Source organism: Spermophilus citellus (genome assembly GCF_964194105.1).
Source record: "Spermophilus citellus genome assembly, chromosome: 1".
Lineage (NCBI taxonomy): Eukaryota > Metazoa > Chordata > Mammalia > Rodentia > Sciuridae > Spermophilus > Spermophilus citellus.
Genome location: NC_138182.1, coordinates 225,585,167 through 225,602,100, shown reverse-complemented (window position 1 = coordinate 225,602,100; position 16,934 = coordinate 225,585,167). Strand labels below are relative to the sequence as shown.

Genomic DNA, 16,934 nt, shown 5'->3' with positions numbered 1-16,934 from the left:
TAAAAAGATCATCGCATTCTCTACTTCAAGCCAATTAGGATTAATAATAGTAACCATTGGAATTAATCAACCCCACTTAGTATTTCTTCATATTTGCACACACGCATTCTTTAAAGCTATATTATTTATATGCTCAGGATCAATTATTCATAACCTAAACGACGAACAAGACATTCGAAAAATAGGAGGGCTATTTAAAGCCCTTCCATTTACCTCATCTTCACTTATCATTGGCAGTCTAGCACTAACAGGAACTCCCTTTTTAACCGGATTCTACTCTAAAGACCTAATTATTGAATCTGCAAACACATCGTATACCAACGCCTGAGCCCTTACTGTCACACTACTTGCCACTTCCCTAACCGCTGCCTACAGTACACGAATTATTTTCTACGCTCTAATAGGACAACCTCGATTCTCTACACTAACTTCTATTAATGAAAATTACCCTCAACTACTTAATTCAATTAAACGCCTTCTTATTGGCAGTATCATTGCAGGATTTATCCTTTCATTCAATATTCCACCTATAAACGTTCCAGTCATAACTATTCCTACTTATCTAAAACTTACAGCACTACTAGTAACCATTTTAGGATTTGTAATTGCTATGGAACTAAACTCAATAACTCTTTATCTTAAAACCAAAATATATTCAAACACATCAAAATTTTCAATCTTACTAGGCTATTTTCCCACCATTATCCACCGATTAAACCCCTACCTCAACCTTATTATGAGTCAAAAACTTTCTTCAACTCTATCAGACCTAGTCTGATTAGAAAAAGCTATTCCCAAATTCACCACTAACTTCCACCTAACAGCCTCAACTATAACCTCTAATCAAAAAGGCCTCATCAAACTATACTTTCTATCATTCCTAGCTTCAACACTCCTAGCAACCATAACTGTATTCTATTTCCACGTGTAATTTCAATCACAATAAAAATACTAACAAACAATGATCAACCAGCCAAGACCATTAATCAACTTCCATAACTATATATAGCTGCCACTCCTATAGAATCTTCACGATTTAACCCCAATTCATCTCCCTCAAATACTATTCAATTCTCTGAATCCTTAAACTCAATTACAATTTCCATTTCATCATACAAAACTATAAATATGACAATTATAAACTCCACTAAAAACCCTCTTAATAAACCCCTCAAATAACTACATTTGATCCTCATGTTTCTGGGTATTCCTCTGTTGCTATAGCTGTAGTATAACCAAACACTACCAATATACCTCCTAAATAAATTAAAAATACTATTAAACCTAAAAAAGACCCCCAAAATATAGAACAACCCCACACCCAATTCCCCCACTAACAATTAACCCTAAACCTCCATAAATAGGAGAAGGCTTTGAAGAAAAGCCTACGAAACCTAATACAAAACGAATACATAATAAGTATGTAACGTATGTCATTATTTTTACATGGAATCTAACCATAACTAATGACATGAAAAATCATCATTGTTTTTCAACTATAAAAACATTAATGACAAACATCCGCAAAACCCACCCTTTAATCAAAATCATTAACCACTCTTTTATTGATTTACCAGCACCATCTAATATTTCCACATGATGAAACTTTGGATCTCTACTAGGCCTCTGTCTAGCTATTCAAATCCTTACTGGATTATTTCTAGCAATACACTACACATCTGACACTGTAACGGTCTTTTCATCAGTTACCCACATCTGTCGAGACATAAATTATGGTTGGCCTATCCGTTACATACATGCTAATGGAGCATCTATATTTTTTATCTGTCTATTCCTTCATGTAGGCCAAGGATTATACTATGGCTCATACACCTACTTTGAAACATGAAACATCGGAGTGATTCTTCTATTCGCAGTAATAGCCATAGCATTCATGGGCTATGTTCTCCCCTGAGGCCAAATATCATTCTGAGGAGCAACCGGAATTATCAATCTTTTATCTGCCATTCCATATATTGGTACAACCTTAGTAGAATGAATTTGAGGAGGTTTCTCAGTCGACAAAGCTACCCTAACATGATTTTTCGCATTCTACTTTGTTCTCCCATTTATCATTGCAGCTCTAGTTATGGTTTGTAAAGCCAGGGAATTTGGTGGGATGAATGTATATTTAATGTTCATCCGTAAAACCAACTAGGATTAATTTAAAGAATCAAAATTAGAGAAAGCTACATGTAAAAATCCAAGGCATTTGCAGGGAAATGGATGGCATTAGAGAAGATTATGCTAAGTGAAGTTAGCCAATCCCCCCAAAACAAATGCCGAATGTTTTCTCTGATATAAGGGGGGTGACTCAAAGTGGGATAGGGAGGGAGAGCAGGGGAGGAAGATTACATCTAGATAGGGAATAGGGGTGGGAGAGAAAGGGAGGGAGAAGGGGAACAACAAGGATGGTGGAAGGAGATGGTTATCATTATACAAAATACATGTATGAAGATGTGAATTTGGTGTCAACATACCTTATATACAAACAGAGATATGATAAATTGTATATAAAGGAGTATTAAGAATTGTAATGCAAAAAAATCAATAAGAGAGCTCATGTATAATGTCATAATTTGGCGTGAACATACTTTATATACAGAGTTATGAAAAATTGTGTTGTGAATGAATAATTATGAATGTAATTAATTCCATTATTGTGATGTATTAAAAAAAAACATTAGTGGGGGAAAAAAAACAGGCAAATAGCTCAGTGGTAAATTTCCTTTGGGGTAAATCCCCAGTACCAAAAACTAAGACAAAATAACTTCCAGTCTAGAATCCTATACCTAATTAAATTACCAAAAATTGTGAGAGTAGGGGAAAATAGATACACCCATTAAAATATATGTGTTATATTCAAACTAAAATCATATACCTCTTACACAATCTTTCCAAGAGTACTGTGGCTGAGTAGTCCTCCAAAATGAGAAAGTAAACCAAGAAGAGAATGAGATTAGATCCAGGAAATAGAAACAACACAGGAGAGGAATGTCCAGGATGATCATGAAGATCCCAGGATCCCAGGATGACTATAGGATAAGTAGTTCATACTGCAGCAAATCAAGACATTCTGGGAGAAACTCCTTCAAGGAGATGAAAATGATGAGATATTTGATAGATTAGAATGACTGAGAAGATATCTAAACACTTGGGAGAATTTGAAGATGAACTGGTGCTAAGTGCATAAAAAGCTAAGGAAATAGCTGTAAGATAACTGAAAAAAAAACTGGAAAATAAGTGTTGATGAGGCTATAGAGAATTTGGAGCCTTCATATATTGTTGATAAGAAATTAAAATGGTGGAAAACAGTTTGACAAAAAGCTAAAATTGAATTACCATATAATCTAGCAATTCAACTCCTCTATACCCCAAAGCATTGAATACAGGTACTCAAATAGTATCTTCCACTTTGAAGTAGCACTATTCATAAAAACCAAAAGGTAGAAACAACTCAAATGTCCAAGAACCAGTGGATGGATAGATAAAATGTAGTATATCCATATAGAATATTATTTGGCTTCAAAAGGAATAAAATACTGATACGCTTTACAACATGGATAAACCTCCAAAAAATATCCTAAGTGAGAGAAGCCAGGGGGCTGGGGTTGTTGCTAGGGTTGTTGCCTAGCACATGGGAGGCACTCAGTTTGATGTTAAGCACCAAATTAAAAAAAATAAATAAAATAAATACAACAAAGAAAGAAACACACCAGACACAGAATGGAAGCATATTGCATGCTTCCATTTGTGTGAAATGTCTACTTGGGTAAATCCAGAGGCACAAAGCAGATTGGTGTCTATCAAAGGTGTGGCATGGAATAGCACGGAAAGATGAGGAGTGTCTGCTTAATGAGTAGAGTTTTCTTTTGGGTTGATGAAAATATTTTGGAGTTAAGAAGATGATTGCACAATATTGTAAATGTACTAAACACCACTGAACTGTGCATTTAAAAAATGGTTAATGTGGGGCTGGGCTCAGTGGTAGAGCGCTCGCCTAGCATGTTTGAGGCACTGGGTTTGATCTTCAGCACCACATAAAAATAAATGAATAAAACAAAAGTATTTCATCCATCTACAACTAAAATATTTTTTAAATGGTTAATATGTGGATTTTACTTCAAAAAATATACAAACAAACATCCTCTTAAGGCAATTATTACTTCCTACATAAAACGATGTACGTGCCAGGCCTGGTGGTACACACCTATAAATCTAGCTACTTGGGAGGTTGAGGCAGGAGGATCACAAATTGCAGGCCAGCCTCAGCAACTTAGTCTTAAAAAATTAAAAAAAAAAAAAAAAGACTGGAAATATATCCCAGTGGCAGAGGATGTGTCTATCTTGTGCTAGGCCCTTGGTTCAGTCCTTAGTACTGGGAGTAGGGGCAAATGACAGGAAAGGAAAAAATGCCACAATTTATTACAAGCTTTAGCTCTGCATTGTATTTATGTAGTTACAATAAAGTAAACATGTAAAATAAAAATATTAATCTGGGGTGGGGTTGTGGCTCAGTGGTAGAGTACTCGCCTGGCACAAGTAAAGCACTGGGTTCGATCCTCAGCACCACATAAAAGAATAAATAAATTAAATAAAGGTATTGTGTCCATCTACAACTAAAAATATTTTTTTAAAAATATCGATCTGGGCTGGGGATATAGTTCAGTTTGTAGACAGGACAAGGACATGGGTTCAATCCCCAATACCACACACACACACAAATATATATATATTGATCTAACCCAAACCAAGACATAACTATAATGAGAGGAAAGATAGAGACAGGAAGTGTCATGGTAACAAAGGGATGAAAGACATGAAGACACGTCCTCATCGTCTGAATCAGAGAAGAAACTAAACACTTCATCCATAGATATAATAAGGGGGAAATCATTAAAGTGCACTCAAAGTCATAGACATTAAACATTCATTCTGCTCACTTGGGAAAATGTTTGGTGTGATCTTCTAATGGGTCATCCTCTTCCTTCCAGTTATGCAAACATCCTCCACAGGAAAAACACTGAACAATGTCCTCTACACCTGGAAGGAAGAAAACTTGATCAGTGTCACTGTTGTGTGCATTCATCAACTGACCAGATAATAACCATCAGATCTTTATTAGCAAAATCTAATTCTCCTCCAATTGGATTTTGTGGAAAAGTCACCAGCAAGGCAATATTCTGTATAGGAAGGACTCTTGGTCCCCAGTCAGAAGTGGGGTAGTCACTGGATGCTCCTATGCACTTTGATGAACACCCTCTCCTGGCCCCATGCTCCTATGCACTTTGATGAACACCCTCTCCTGGCCCCATTCTCCTATCAACAGAGAGATTTGCTATCAGAATCTGGAATTCAAGATCCACAAGGAGATTTTTGTCTGTTTTGCTTCTCATGAACCTGCAAGAGTGCCTAGCACTTCTTGGGCAAACTGTATTTGTTTAATAAATAAATTAGAAAGAAAGAATATATTTGGAGCTCAGTGGGAAAAATAAGGAAATTATTGTCAAATTTATTCTTCTAGAATAGGACCAAGTTTCCTATGAGTCTATATTTCTTTGGAAGGAAATTAGTATTTGGATTTACCAAGTGAAATGAACCCTTGTAAATGAAGCCTCTAAAACTTTCCTTTCACTCTTGGATTCTTGCAGGTACTACAAAGCTGGGGCAAAGAAAAGCCTCCCTTTATGTCTGGCCAAAAGTATGAGGTCCTAGAGCTTGCAGGATCCTAAAAGGGCCAGATGACTAAGTTTGAAAAGGAAGAGGGTGAGCATCCTGGACAGTGGGGAGCTTGAGGGAAACTGGCAAGAGAAAAATATAATAGGATGAGTAGGAAGAAAGGGTAAACACTCCTTACAAAGGTTTAAAATTGTGAGGCATTGAGATTTTTTTTTTTAGTTGTTGATGGCCTTTTATTTTATTTATTTATATGTGGTGCTGAAAATCAAACCCAGTGCCTCACACATGCTAGGCAAATGTTCTCCCACTGAGCTACACCCCAGCCCAGCATTGAGATTTTTCATGCCAATGAAATATGTCTGTTAGATAAAGTGACAGTCACTTTCCCCTATCTGAACTGTCCTTTTATATTTGTGATACCTAAAATCTTTTAGTTAAACAGTTAAATAAAATTCTGCTGTAACTCGGGTACATTTGGTTTGAGGAAGACCAGCAAGGTACCTAGGAAAGGTTGAATAATCTTACCCCATTCCCCCTGTTGTCCCTCAGGCAAAAATTTGACTGAGGGCAAAAAGCTTTGTGGATTACAGAATGGAGCTGCCTAATGACCAGAGAATACAAGGAAATGGTGGAAGATTCTTCATGCTTCCAAATCATGCAGATGAATTTCCTGATTTTCTTTTCCAAGCAGAGTGTAGCCAAGATTGCTTTCCATATTCCCAGTCTCTCCCATTCTCCCATAGAAATAGAAACTTCAATTCTTAGCTAGGCACATTGCTATCCAAGACAAATATTAAGTTTCCTAGCCCCTTTTACAGGAAATTATGTCCACCTAAGTTGTGGTTAAAGAAATAATAAGCAAAAGTGTTCTGTGACAGTCTCCTGGGGCTGGGGAAAGTAATAAGGAAAAGATGCAATAATTATCCCAGACTACTTCTATTCATTGTTAATCTGGACCTCAAGGTTCTACCTCCTAAGGGAAGTAGGGAAAACTGAGATTTATGATGAGCAAGGAAAGTAATCTGGAAGGAATGATGCAGAAAAGGGATAGAAAGTCCAGAATCATAAGGTCTATTTGGGATTTAAATGGTCGAAGAAGCGAGAAGGTACCAACCACCGACTCACCTGTGTAGAAAAGACCTGCTCTAGCCAAAGCTGCAGTTTTCAGACCTGATTTGTGGGGCCATTTCTTAAAAGTGTCCAGCCGTAGTTCTTCATTAGCAAAGACACTGTCATTACAATAAGCTAGAATAAAGAAAGGGTGAGACCAGCAAGCTTTGATATTGCAAAATTCAAGTTATCCCTCCATATTTACAGAAGGATTGATCTGACATGTTGAGTTTGTTTCAAAATAATGGGTTGGTTAGGAAGGCAGACGTGATGTGGATGAAGCAAGACTATCAAAAGAATAGCTGAAGCAGAATGTTGGATATTGCATGAGTATAAATTCAGTTGTCTAATTTCTGTATATGTTTGAAATTTTATATAGTAAGATATATTTTAAAATTATTTCTTCATCATCTAACACCAGAATAAAATAAGAAAAAGCTCGAGTAGATTTCCTTCCTTCCAAAGTCAGTGTCAAGATTTTAAAAAGATAGTTTTCCTTGTAAGCTCCCTTAAGAACAGGCAGTTTTATTTCTTGCTCTTTGGGAAAAACACTCTTGGTAGCCTCCTTTAGACTTTCTGCCTCAGACTAGCCCTGACCTTTGATTCCTATCTTTAGCATGCTGAGACATTTTGAAAAATAAGTTTATATTACCTTTGTTCTGCAAATTTCCTTACAACGAAAGCTTGTTCCAGTGTTCCACTTAACTCTTGGGTTCTTACTGTTACTTCACTTTTAATATGAATATTCCTTAACTTTTTTTTTCTTTTTTTATACTGAGGATTGAACCCAGCGGTGTTCTACTATTGAGTTACATCCACAGCCATTTAAAAAAAAATTTTTTTTTGTAGTTGTTGATGGACAGAATGCCTTTATTTTATTTGTTTATTCTTATGTGGTTCTGAGATTCGAACCTAGTGCCTCACACAAGCGCTCTGCCGCTGAGCAATAGCCCTAGCCCTCCACAGCCATTTTTATTCTTTATTTTGAGACAGGGCCTTGCTAAATTGCTGAGGCGGGCCTCAAATTTGTGATCCTCCTGCCTCAGCCTCCCCAGTCACTGGGATTATAGTGTGTGCCACCATGCCTGGCTCTAACTTCTTAAAAGCACATTGAGCTACTTAAAAATGATTTCAAGACATTTTACCTGGAAATTCAGTTGTTTTCAAGGAAATGGTAGTTAAGGAACAAATCCTACTGTATTTCCCTATGTTCATCTATACTAAACCCAAGGTACTCTATAAGCGCAGAAATCTCTTTATGAAAATGATTCTTAAAAGACAGTTAAGGGAGACTGGGGCTATAGCTCAGTGGCAGAGTGCTTGCCTTGCATGTGTGAGGCACTGGGTTTGATCCTCAGCACCACATAAAAATAAACAAGTAAAATAAATATATTATGTTCATCTATAACTAAAAAAAAATTAGAAATAAAAAGACAGTTAAGGGATTGGGGTTGTGGCTCGGTGGTACAGCGCTTGCCTAGCATGCGTGAGGCACTGCGTTTGATCTTCAGCACCACATAAAAAATAACTAAATAAAGTTACTGTGTCCATCTACAACTAAAAAAAAAAAATTAAGGAGGTATCCCAAGTTTTTAAAGCCAGCCTCAGCAATTTAGCAAGTCCCTAAGCAATTTAGTGAGACCCTGTGTAAAAACAAAATGTAAAAATAGGCTGGCGAAGAGTATACAAAGAACTCAAAAAATTAGACAATAAGATAACAAATAACCCAATCAACAAATGGGCCAAGGACCTGAACAGACACTTCTCAGAGGAGGACATACAATCAATCAATAAGTACATGAAAAAATGCTCACCATCGCTAGCAGTCAGAGAAATGCAAATCAAAACCACCCTAAGATACCATCTCACTCCAGTAAGATTGGCAGCCATTATGAAGTCCAACAACAACAAGTGCTGGAGAGGATGCGGGGAAAAGGGTACACTTGTTCATTGTTGGTGGGACTGCAAATTGGTGCAGCCAATTTGGAAAGCAGTATGGAGATTTCTTGGAAAGCTGGGAATGGAACCACCATTTGACCCAGCTATTCCCCTTCTCGGTCTATTACCCTAAAGACCTAATAAGAGCATGCTACAGGGACACCGCTACATCGATGTTCATAGCAGCACAATTCACGATAGCAAGATTGTGGAACCAACCTAGATGCCCTTCAATAGATGAATGGATAAAAAAAAATGTGGCATTTATACACAATGGAGTATTACTCTGCATTAAAAAATGACAAAAATCATAGAATTTGGAGGGAAATGGATGGCATTAGAGCAGATTATGCTAAGTGAAGCTAGCCAATCCTTAAAAAACAAATGCCAAATGACTTCTTTGATATAAGGGGAGTAACCAAGGACAGGGTAGGGAAGAAGAGCTTGAGAAGAAGATTAACATTAAACAGGGATGAGAGGTGGGAGGGAAAGGGAGTGAGAAGGGAAATCGCATGGAAATGGAAGGTGATCCTCAGGGTTATACAAAATTACATATAAGAGGAAAGGAGGGGTAAGAGAAGAATAATACAAGTGGAAGAAATGATTTACAGTAGAGGGGGTAGAGAGAGAAAAGGGGAGGGGAGGGGAGGGGAGGGGAAGGGGGATAGTAGAGAATAGGATAGACAGCAGAATACATCAGACACTAGAATGGCAATATGTAAATCAATGGAAGTGTAACTGATGTGATACAGCAATCTGTATACGGGGTAAAAATGGGAGTTCATAACCCACTTGAATCAAACTGTGAAATATGATATATTAAGAACTATGTAATGTTTTGAACGACCAACAATAAAAAAAAAAAAAAAGGCTGGCGATATAGCTCAGTGGTTAAGTGACCCTAGGTAAAATCCCCAGTACCACAAAGGGGGGAGGGGGAATGGGGGGTGGGAGTGGGAAGAAAGTGCTGTAAAATGAGGAGCTGGAGGGTTAAAAAAAAAGATGGAAATCAAAATGCCAAAGAAGAAATAAACAAGCAAAGCCTTTGGAATATTTCTGAGTTTTTACCTGATGCCATAAGCAATTCTCTTTTAAACCAGGAATTCACAAAATGTTCTCCCTGAGGAAAATTAAATTCATGTTATTGATTATTTAGCTTATATATACCTATTTGTGAATAAGAACTGAAGAACCCCCATATACACCATGAAGAATCTATTAAATTAAAAGGGCAGAGTTGTTGGAGAAACATTCTTTTAATGAATTCTCTTAATGCTGAATGTGTTTTCAGTGACTGTTTACCTGTACCTGTTAGGGGACAGACAGACCTGAATGGTGGGAACGTGAGGCTAAGAGAATAATTCTGTAAGATGGGCCCACTGTGCTGATCCCCCATATGCTTTCTTTTCCAAGAGGCAATTGGCCTGCAGCCCTGCCTGACCTCAGTGGACAGGATATGTCACATTTTTCAGCAAACTACCTGTTTACTGCAGGAGAAATGCATGTCCAAATTAATGTTGATGAGAAGAACCTGGGACACCCTGAAGGAAGAGACTTTTGGGATCAGATTGTGAAACTCTAAGAGGTAAGGGTAGTTTCTCCTAACGATAAAGTCCGTAAGAATGTAGGGTGAAGAATCCAATTAGAACTGGTCAGCATGGGCCAAGGTGACCTAGAGTTGCCATGGCAGTGGGAACTTGAAAGTCTGATGTCACTCTGCTGTCAGTCAAAAGTCAAGAGGTAGACCTGGGCAGAACTCTCCGGAAACTTCTCTGGGAATAAAATTGGAGTGCAGGAGAGGCAAATTGTCCCTTTCCTTTCTGAAAGGACCCACTCCCCTCCTTTTTCTTATCCTTTCAATAAACTCATTCCTGTAAGGCTGAGTGACATGTCTGAAATCTCTCTGACTTGATCACAAGAATCAGGGTTTGAAGAGGGGGTCTTCATGGTGCCTCAGTTTCTCAGAAGGCCTCAGCTCCAAAACATACCCAACAGGAACCTTGACAGGGTCCCTTTTTCAAGAGATTTGACTCAAAAACAGAAGCGCATTCAGATACCGCAGATTCATTTTGACTATTGAAGAAGTACAGGACAGAGGAAGGAAACAAAATTCAGAAGTGCATTAGGTATTTAGCAACAGATTTTTCTGGGAAAATTGCCTGAAGAAGCACCCCTCCTCCCCCACTCTTAGTCCAGGTTCTCTGCTGGGTTCCAGTCTTCTGTGTCCTGTTAGCCAATCAATTCCTTTTTATTTAAGCCAGTTTAGGTTGGGTTTCCTGTCACCTGCCACTAGGAAGTCCTTACTGATTGAGGCTAACTAAATACCAAGAGGAAGACCCTCTGTGGATGATGGTCTCTCATCAGAAGAACTTACTCAGGCATTTGCAAGTGGGCAGCTCCAAGAAGCTGGGGGAATGGCCTCAGCAAAAGAGCAAAAACTATCAGGAAGGCAGGCAGAGCCAATTAAAAGCCAGTCCCAGAGGGGTTGGAGGGGAAGGGAGGGGGTATGGGATTATAGGTGATGGTGGAATGTGATGATCATCATTATCCAAAGTACATGTATGAAGACACGAATTGGTGTGGGGGCTGGGGATGTGGCTCAAGCAGTAGCATGCTTGCCTGGCATGCGTGTGGCCCGGGTTCGATCCTCAGCACCACATACAAACAAAGATGTTGTGTCCGCCGAGAACTAAAAAATAAATATTAAAAATTCTCTCTCTCTCTCTCTCTCTCTCTCTCTCTCTCTCTCCTCTCTCTCTCTTTAAAAAAAAAAAGACACGAATTGGTGTGGAATATACTTTTTATACAACCAGAGATATGAAAAATCGTGCTCTATGTATGTAATAAGAATTGTAATGTATTCTGCTGTCATATATAAATATAAATAGTTAATTAAAAAAAAAAGAAGGAAGTCCCGGAAAAAGAAATTCTAGGGGCTTGCAATTAACAAAAGAATGTGATTTTTTTTTTTTTTTTTTTTTTTGCAGAAGAGAAGCTGGGAATGAAAGGACAGAAAAAAGAAATAAAACCCATGACACAAAAAGAATGCTTCCCACTTGTGATTCAGACATTACTAGGCAACCAAAGACACTTTGGGAAAAATTTTGCTGTTCTAATTTACCGTTACATCAACAAATCCCTTGTAGCTTTCAATATACTGGGCAATTTCATCTGAGGATTTCTTACTTTGAAGATATTCACATCTATAATAAAAAAATAATTAAAAATTACCCAATAGTGTGATACAGTTGTCCTATATCCCAATGAATATGTATTAAAATATATTGAATTGTTGAATTTTCAATAAAGCTCTCAAAATTTTTACCCTGAAACTTACTTGTGAGAATTATCATTGTTCTGATGTAATTATTCTTTATTTCCATATTGACAGCATGTGTAGTTATTTAATTAAATCTTCAAACAATCCCATACCACCTCACCCATGGACTAAACCAAACCCAGGGACATCTACTGTTTGGTTTAGACCTTTTCCTATATAGATCTTCAAACAAGTCCCTACATAGCTTGTATGGTTTTCTATTTTTTGGCAATTCTGGGGATTGAACCCAGGGCCTCACAAAGACTAGGCAAATCATCTACCACTGAGCTACAGCCTCAGCCATATGTGGCTTCTTTTTATTTATTTATTTATTTATTTATTTTAGTTGTAGCTGGACACAATACCTTTATTTTATTTAGTTATTTTTATGTGGTGCTGAGGCTCGAACCCAGGGCCTCAGATGCGCTAGGTGAGTGCTCTGCCGCTGAGCCACAACCCCAGCCCCATATGTAGCTTCTTTAATGAATAAATGACAAGGAAGACAGGGAAGAATGAAATCTATAAATTAAAATCTCAAGAGGAGAGAGGTGAGCATTGATTACTGACTCAGATATTGGATTACATTGAGAATTAATGGTCATCTTCTTTAAACAGAGATAATGATATTGTGATTGTGGTTTTTTAAAAGGCACTCAATTCAGAGTTACACACTAAAATATTAAGAGTATTAAAATATTATGGATCATGTAATAGCTGGGATTTGCTTTAAAATAACCTAGCTAATATTATTTCCAGGGGAGATGGGCAGGAGATAGATGAAATATGATTTAGCTACATGTTGACAGGTGGCTATATAAAAAACTTTATTAAAAAACTTTTTAAAAAACTTTAAAGAAATGAATCTGTCTGTGGTAGAAATAGAGAAAGTCATGTTGAAGACACTAATGACTAATTAGTATTAAAAATAATTAAAATATGTTTCCTTTTCTAAATAAAGACAATTGCAATTTAAAAAGAAATTCTAAAGTTTTTTAAATGAAATTTTCATTTGGCATACATCAGCAGTATGTGAAACCATTTGTAAGATTGTTTCAAACATTGTTATTTACTTTCTAACTTCTTCTATAAACCATTTTACACCATTTCTATGCAAAGTATCTTGTTTATTAATTGAGGCAAATCATGAAACTTCAACTTGGCAAAACTTATCTTTGTATTGGGGGTAATAAAACAACATTTATAAACTGTTTAAAATTACATAATTCAATTTTTTTTTTTTTTACACTGAGACCAGGCCTACCCCAATTGCAGAAGAGAAGCTGGGAATGAAAGGATAGAATAATTCTGGGGTAGTCCAGTTTTGGATAGGGAAAGATCAAAACTGATACTCCAGCAAGGTGGCTCTTTTGTCTTTAATTTTGTCTGATTTTTTTTTCAAAACTGAAAAATTTTATCAGCAAATACTTATCTACTTACTTGGGGAACCACTTGGCATGTTCCTTCCAAGGATTGTCTCCTTCTTCCCAGTCTCCTAAGCATCCACCACAGGAAAAACACTGCACAGTGTCCCTTTCACCTACATGTGAAAGAAAATGTTTTGATCACCCAGCAATGCCACCAGAGGTGATCATTTTGTGTATGAACAAGACATGCTTCATCTTGCCTGTCCTCTCACAACTCTCTGGCTGAATCTCCGTTTCATAGTCCTGCCTTAAATGACCACTTTTGAGCTCTGGAAAGTGACCCCTTGGCCATAGCTATCCTTCACAAAGGACTCTAAGCTATAGAACTCAATATGCTGCCCCAGGTGCTTCCCGGGGCTGGCATGAATGACATTTTGCTCTTCAACCTCTCAGAACCAAAATGATGGAGAAGTGGACAAACATCAGTGAGAAGATCTAAGTTTGACTTTTGCTATGCCATTTCTGTAGAAATGCAGGCACAATTCTTAATTATTTGAGCTCAATAAAAAATAACTGAAATCTGAGGAAAAGGGGCATATTGGTTGGATTAGAATTAGTGCTCATTCTGTGCCTAGCATGAAGTAAGTACTCAGTAAATGATATCTGTTCTTAGAATTCTCATTCACATCCATCATAACATCTATGGCATGACTACAGCAATTCAAGGTGCCATGCTCTGAAATGCATTTTGCCCTATATGTTAGAGTAAGATTTAAGATTAAAATAAACAAGCCAGGCGTGGTGGTACACACCTGTAATCCCAGCAACTTGGGAGGCTAGGGCAAAAGGATCACAGGTTTGAGATCAGCCTCAGCAACTTAGCGAGACCCTAAGCAAATTAGCAAGACATGGTCTCAAAATAAAAAATAAAAGCTGGGCATGATGGTGGCGCATGCCTGTAATCCCAGGGGCTTGGGAGGCTGAGACAGGAAGAGATCATGAGTTCAAAGCCAGCCTCAGCAACCCAGGGACCCTGTCTCTAATAAAATACAAAAAAAGGGCTGGGGATGTGGTTCAGTAGTTAAGCACCTCTGGCTTCAATCCCCAGTACTACTAGTACTACCATTACTACTACTACTAATAATAATAACAATAATAAAACCAGTATTACCTAAGGTCAAATTTAAGGACCAGTAACATTCTTATTTTCTATATACTTGACAAATTAATACACATTGTGCTAAATGCAAAATCAAAACAAAATTACTGAAGTTGAATTTTATTAACTTATTTAAATTAATTAATTTTTTTTCAGTACTGGGGATTGAACCCTGGAACACTCTACTACTAAGCTATATACCCAGCCATTTTTATTTTTTATTTTGAGACAAGTTCTCACTAAATTGCTGAAGTGGGCCTTATCTTGCAATCAGCCTGCTTCTGCTTTCCCAGTTGATGGGATTACAGGTATGCTCCAACATGTCGTGCTTGAAGTTAATTTTTTTTTTTTAAACCCAGACACTTAACCACTGAGCCATGTCCCCAGCCTTTTTTATATTTTATTTAGAGACAGGGTCTCTCTGAGTTGCTTAGGCCTTGCTAAATTGCTGAGACTCGCTTTGAATTTGCTATTCTCCTGCCTCAGCCTCCCAAGCCTCTGAGATTACAGGTGTGCATCATCAGGCCCAGACTTGAAGTTCAATTTTAATAAAACAGACTTCATATCGGATACAACCCACTTAACAAGTGAGGGTTCATAAAATATTGAGAAATGCCACCAGCATATGGAAGTTAAACACTTTAGAGAAACACTTCAGAAAAAGATTTCAAGTTACCTATAAAGATGAAGCCCGCAGCTGAGAGGGCATGTGGGGATATCCCATGGGCATAAAATGGCCAGTTCTTGAAGGATTCGAGTCTGGTCTCCTCATTTTGGTACCTTGCTTTGTCTCCTCTCAGCTTCTTCCCTGGATTCTTTACCCTTACGTCATACTTGGCAATGTTACCAACATCTTTGCCCAGAAGGAACTCACAGTGTGGACGAAATTTCCTGTGATCTTCTATGGGAAATTTTCTGAGGCTGGTACCAAAGAGGATTAAGCTACAGCAGAAGCACTGAATCCCAGATTTTACCCCAGTGAAGTAAAACCCAGCTGCTGCCATCTCTGATGGTATCCATGAACTATATGACTCGTAGGTCATGAAAGTCTTTAACCTTTTGACTTCACTGCGCATTTGTGAGTTAAAGCCTTTCTGCATTTTCGCTCGGAGTTTCTCTTCATTTTCTTCCATTTCCTTTGCCATCTGAACTGCATCTATGCCCAGAAGGGTACTCAGCTCTGGGAGCAAATCATAATCAAATTGAGAAATCCTCTCCTCAGAGGCCTTCCCCTCAGTGGCCATTTTCTGAAAAAGGGACAAAAGGAGGTTGATTGGCTATGGTATACTTTTACTATAAACAGCCTTGCCTCGCTGTTTCTGAAGAACTTGAAGGAATTCAGAAATTACCTGGATTTTCAAGGCAAAAAAAAAAAAAGTTGCTTGGACAACATCAGTGCTCATCCACTTTATCAATCCACAAATATTTGCTAAATGCTCACTTGTGTGTTAAGCACTGTGTGAGCACTGAGGATCTGGCTCAGTAAGACAGATCTGGCTCTACTCATGAAACCTTCCAAATGTCCACCATGGACACATGCAGTAACATGGACATAAATTTACATTTGTGTTAAGGGAAAATATATACAAAATGTTATAGTCCAGTAATGGTAATTTGATAAAATTATTTAGCTTCTTGTCTGTTTGTTTTCATTTTTCTGGTATTAGGGATTAAACCTGGGGGTGCACTACCTCTGAGCTACTCCCCCCCAGCCCTTTTTTTTACTTTTCATTTTGAAAAAAATGTCTTGCTAAATTGCTGAGACTGGTCTCAAATTTTCTGTCCTCTTGCCTTAGCCTCCCAGGTAGCTGGGATTACAGGTATACATCACCATGATGGCTTAGATTTTTTAAAAAGTTATTATTTTAATTGCTTTCACTTTCTAATTGTGCTCACTTTCTAAATGGTAGTGCTCTGTACCCAAGCTATAGGTGACCCACTATACTTACCGTTATGTGTGTGTACCCATTAATAGTTACCTAGCATAGAATATCTGGCAACACAAAATAGCAATTCTTATACAATGTAAAATTGTTCTCCTTGCTTTCCATTTTTCTTGGACAATGTACCTTGTCAGAAATTGATTGTCTAGACGTTAGTAACTATTCTCTAACTTGTACTCCACTGGGGTCATTTTGACCCCCTTCCCTTCTGCTTGCTTGCTGCTATGCCAACCTGGAAAGTCCTGTGGGAAATACCAATGTTGCCATTGCATTGTCTCTCAGACTGCCCAATCCAGCATCTGTACCTGCTTGCTTACAGCAAAGTCAACCCAGATGTAGTTTTTACCTTTAAATATCTTAAAATTCTCAGGCTTGGGGCTGTTCCTGCAGAGACAGTTATGGGTCCTGTGGGGAGCAGTTGC

At 37.8% G+C, this 16,934-nt stretch overlaps 1 protein-coding gene across 4 annotated transcripts in view; it reads right to left on the bottom strand.

Annotated features, from left to right (window-relative positions):
- NAIP (NLR family apoptosis inhibitory protein) overlaps positions 1 to 16,934 on the bottom strand; it is an 83,021-nt gene that overhangs the window by 20,887 nt on the left and 45,200 nt on the right. For 3 of the 4 annotated variants that reach the window (XM_081267854.1, XM_081267855.1, XM_081267856.1), the window contains exons 4-9: positions 15,246 to 15,816; positions 13,484 to 13,583; positions 11,849 to 11,930; positions 9,796 to 9,847; positions 6,805 to 6,924; positions 4,944 to 5,043 (exon numbers count right to left, since the gene is read on the bottom strand). In XM_081267854.1, the coding sequence (XP_081123980.1) occupies positions 4,944 to 5,043; positions 6,805 to 6,924; positions 9,796 to 9,847; positions 11,849 to 11,930; positions 13,484 to 13,583; positions 15,246 to 15,813 (1,022 nt within the window). In that variant the 5' untranslated portion in view covers positions 15,814 to 15,816. Of the gene's footprint in view, positions 1 to 4,943; positions 5,044 to 6,804; positions 6,925 to 9,795; positions 9,848 to 11,316; positions 11,417 to 11,848; positions 11,931 to 13,483; positions 13,584 to 15,245; positions 15,817 to 16,934 lie in introns of those variants that run through there. The other variant, XR_014018971.1, reaches the window with a different exon arrangement.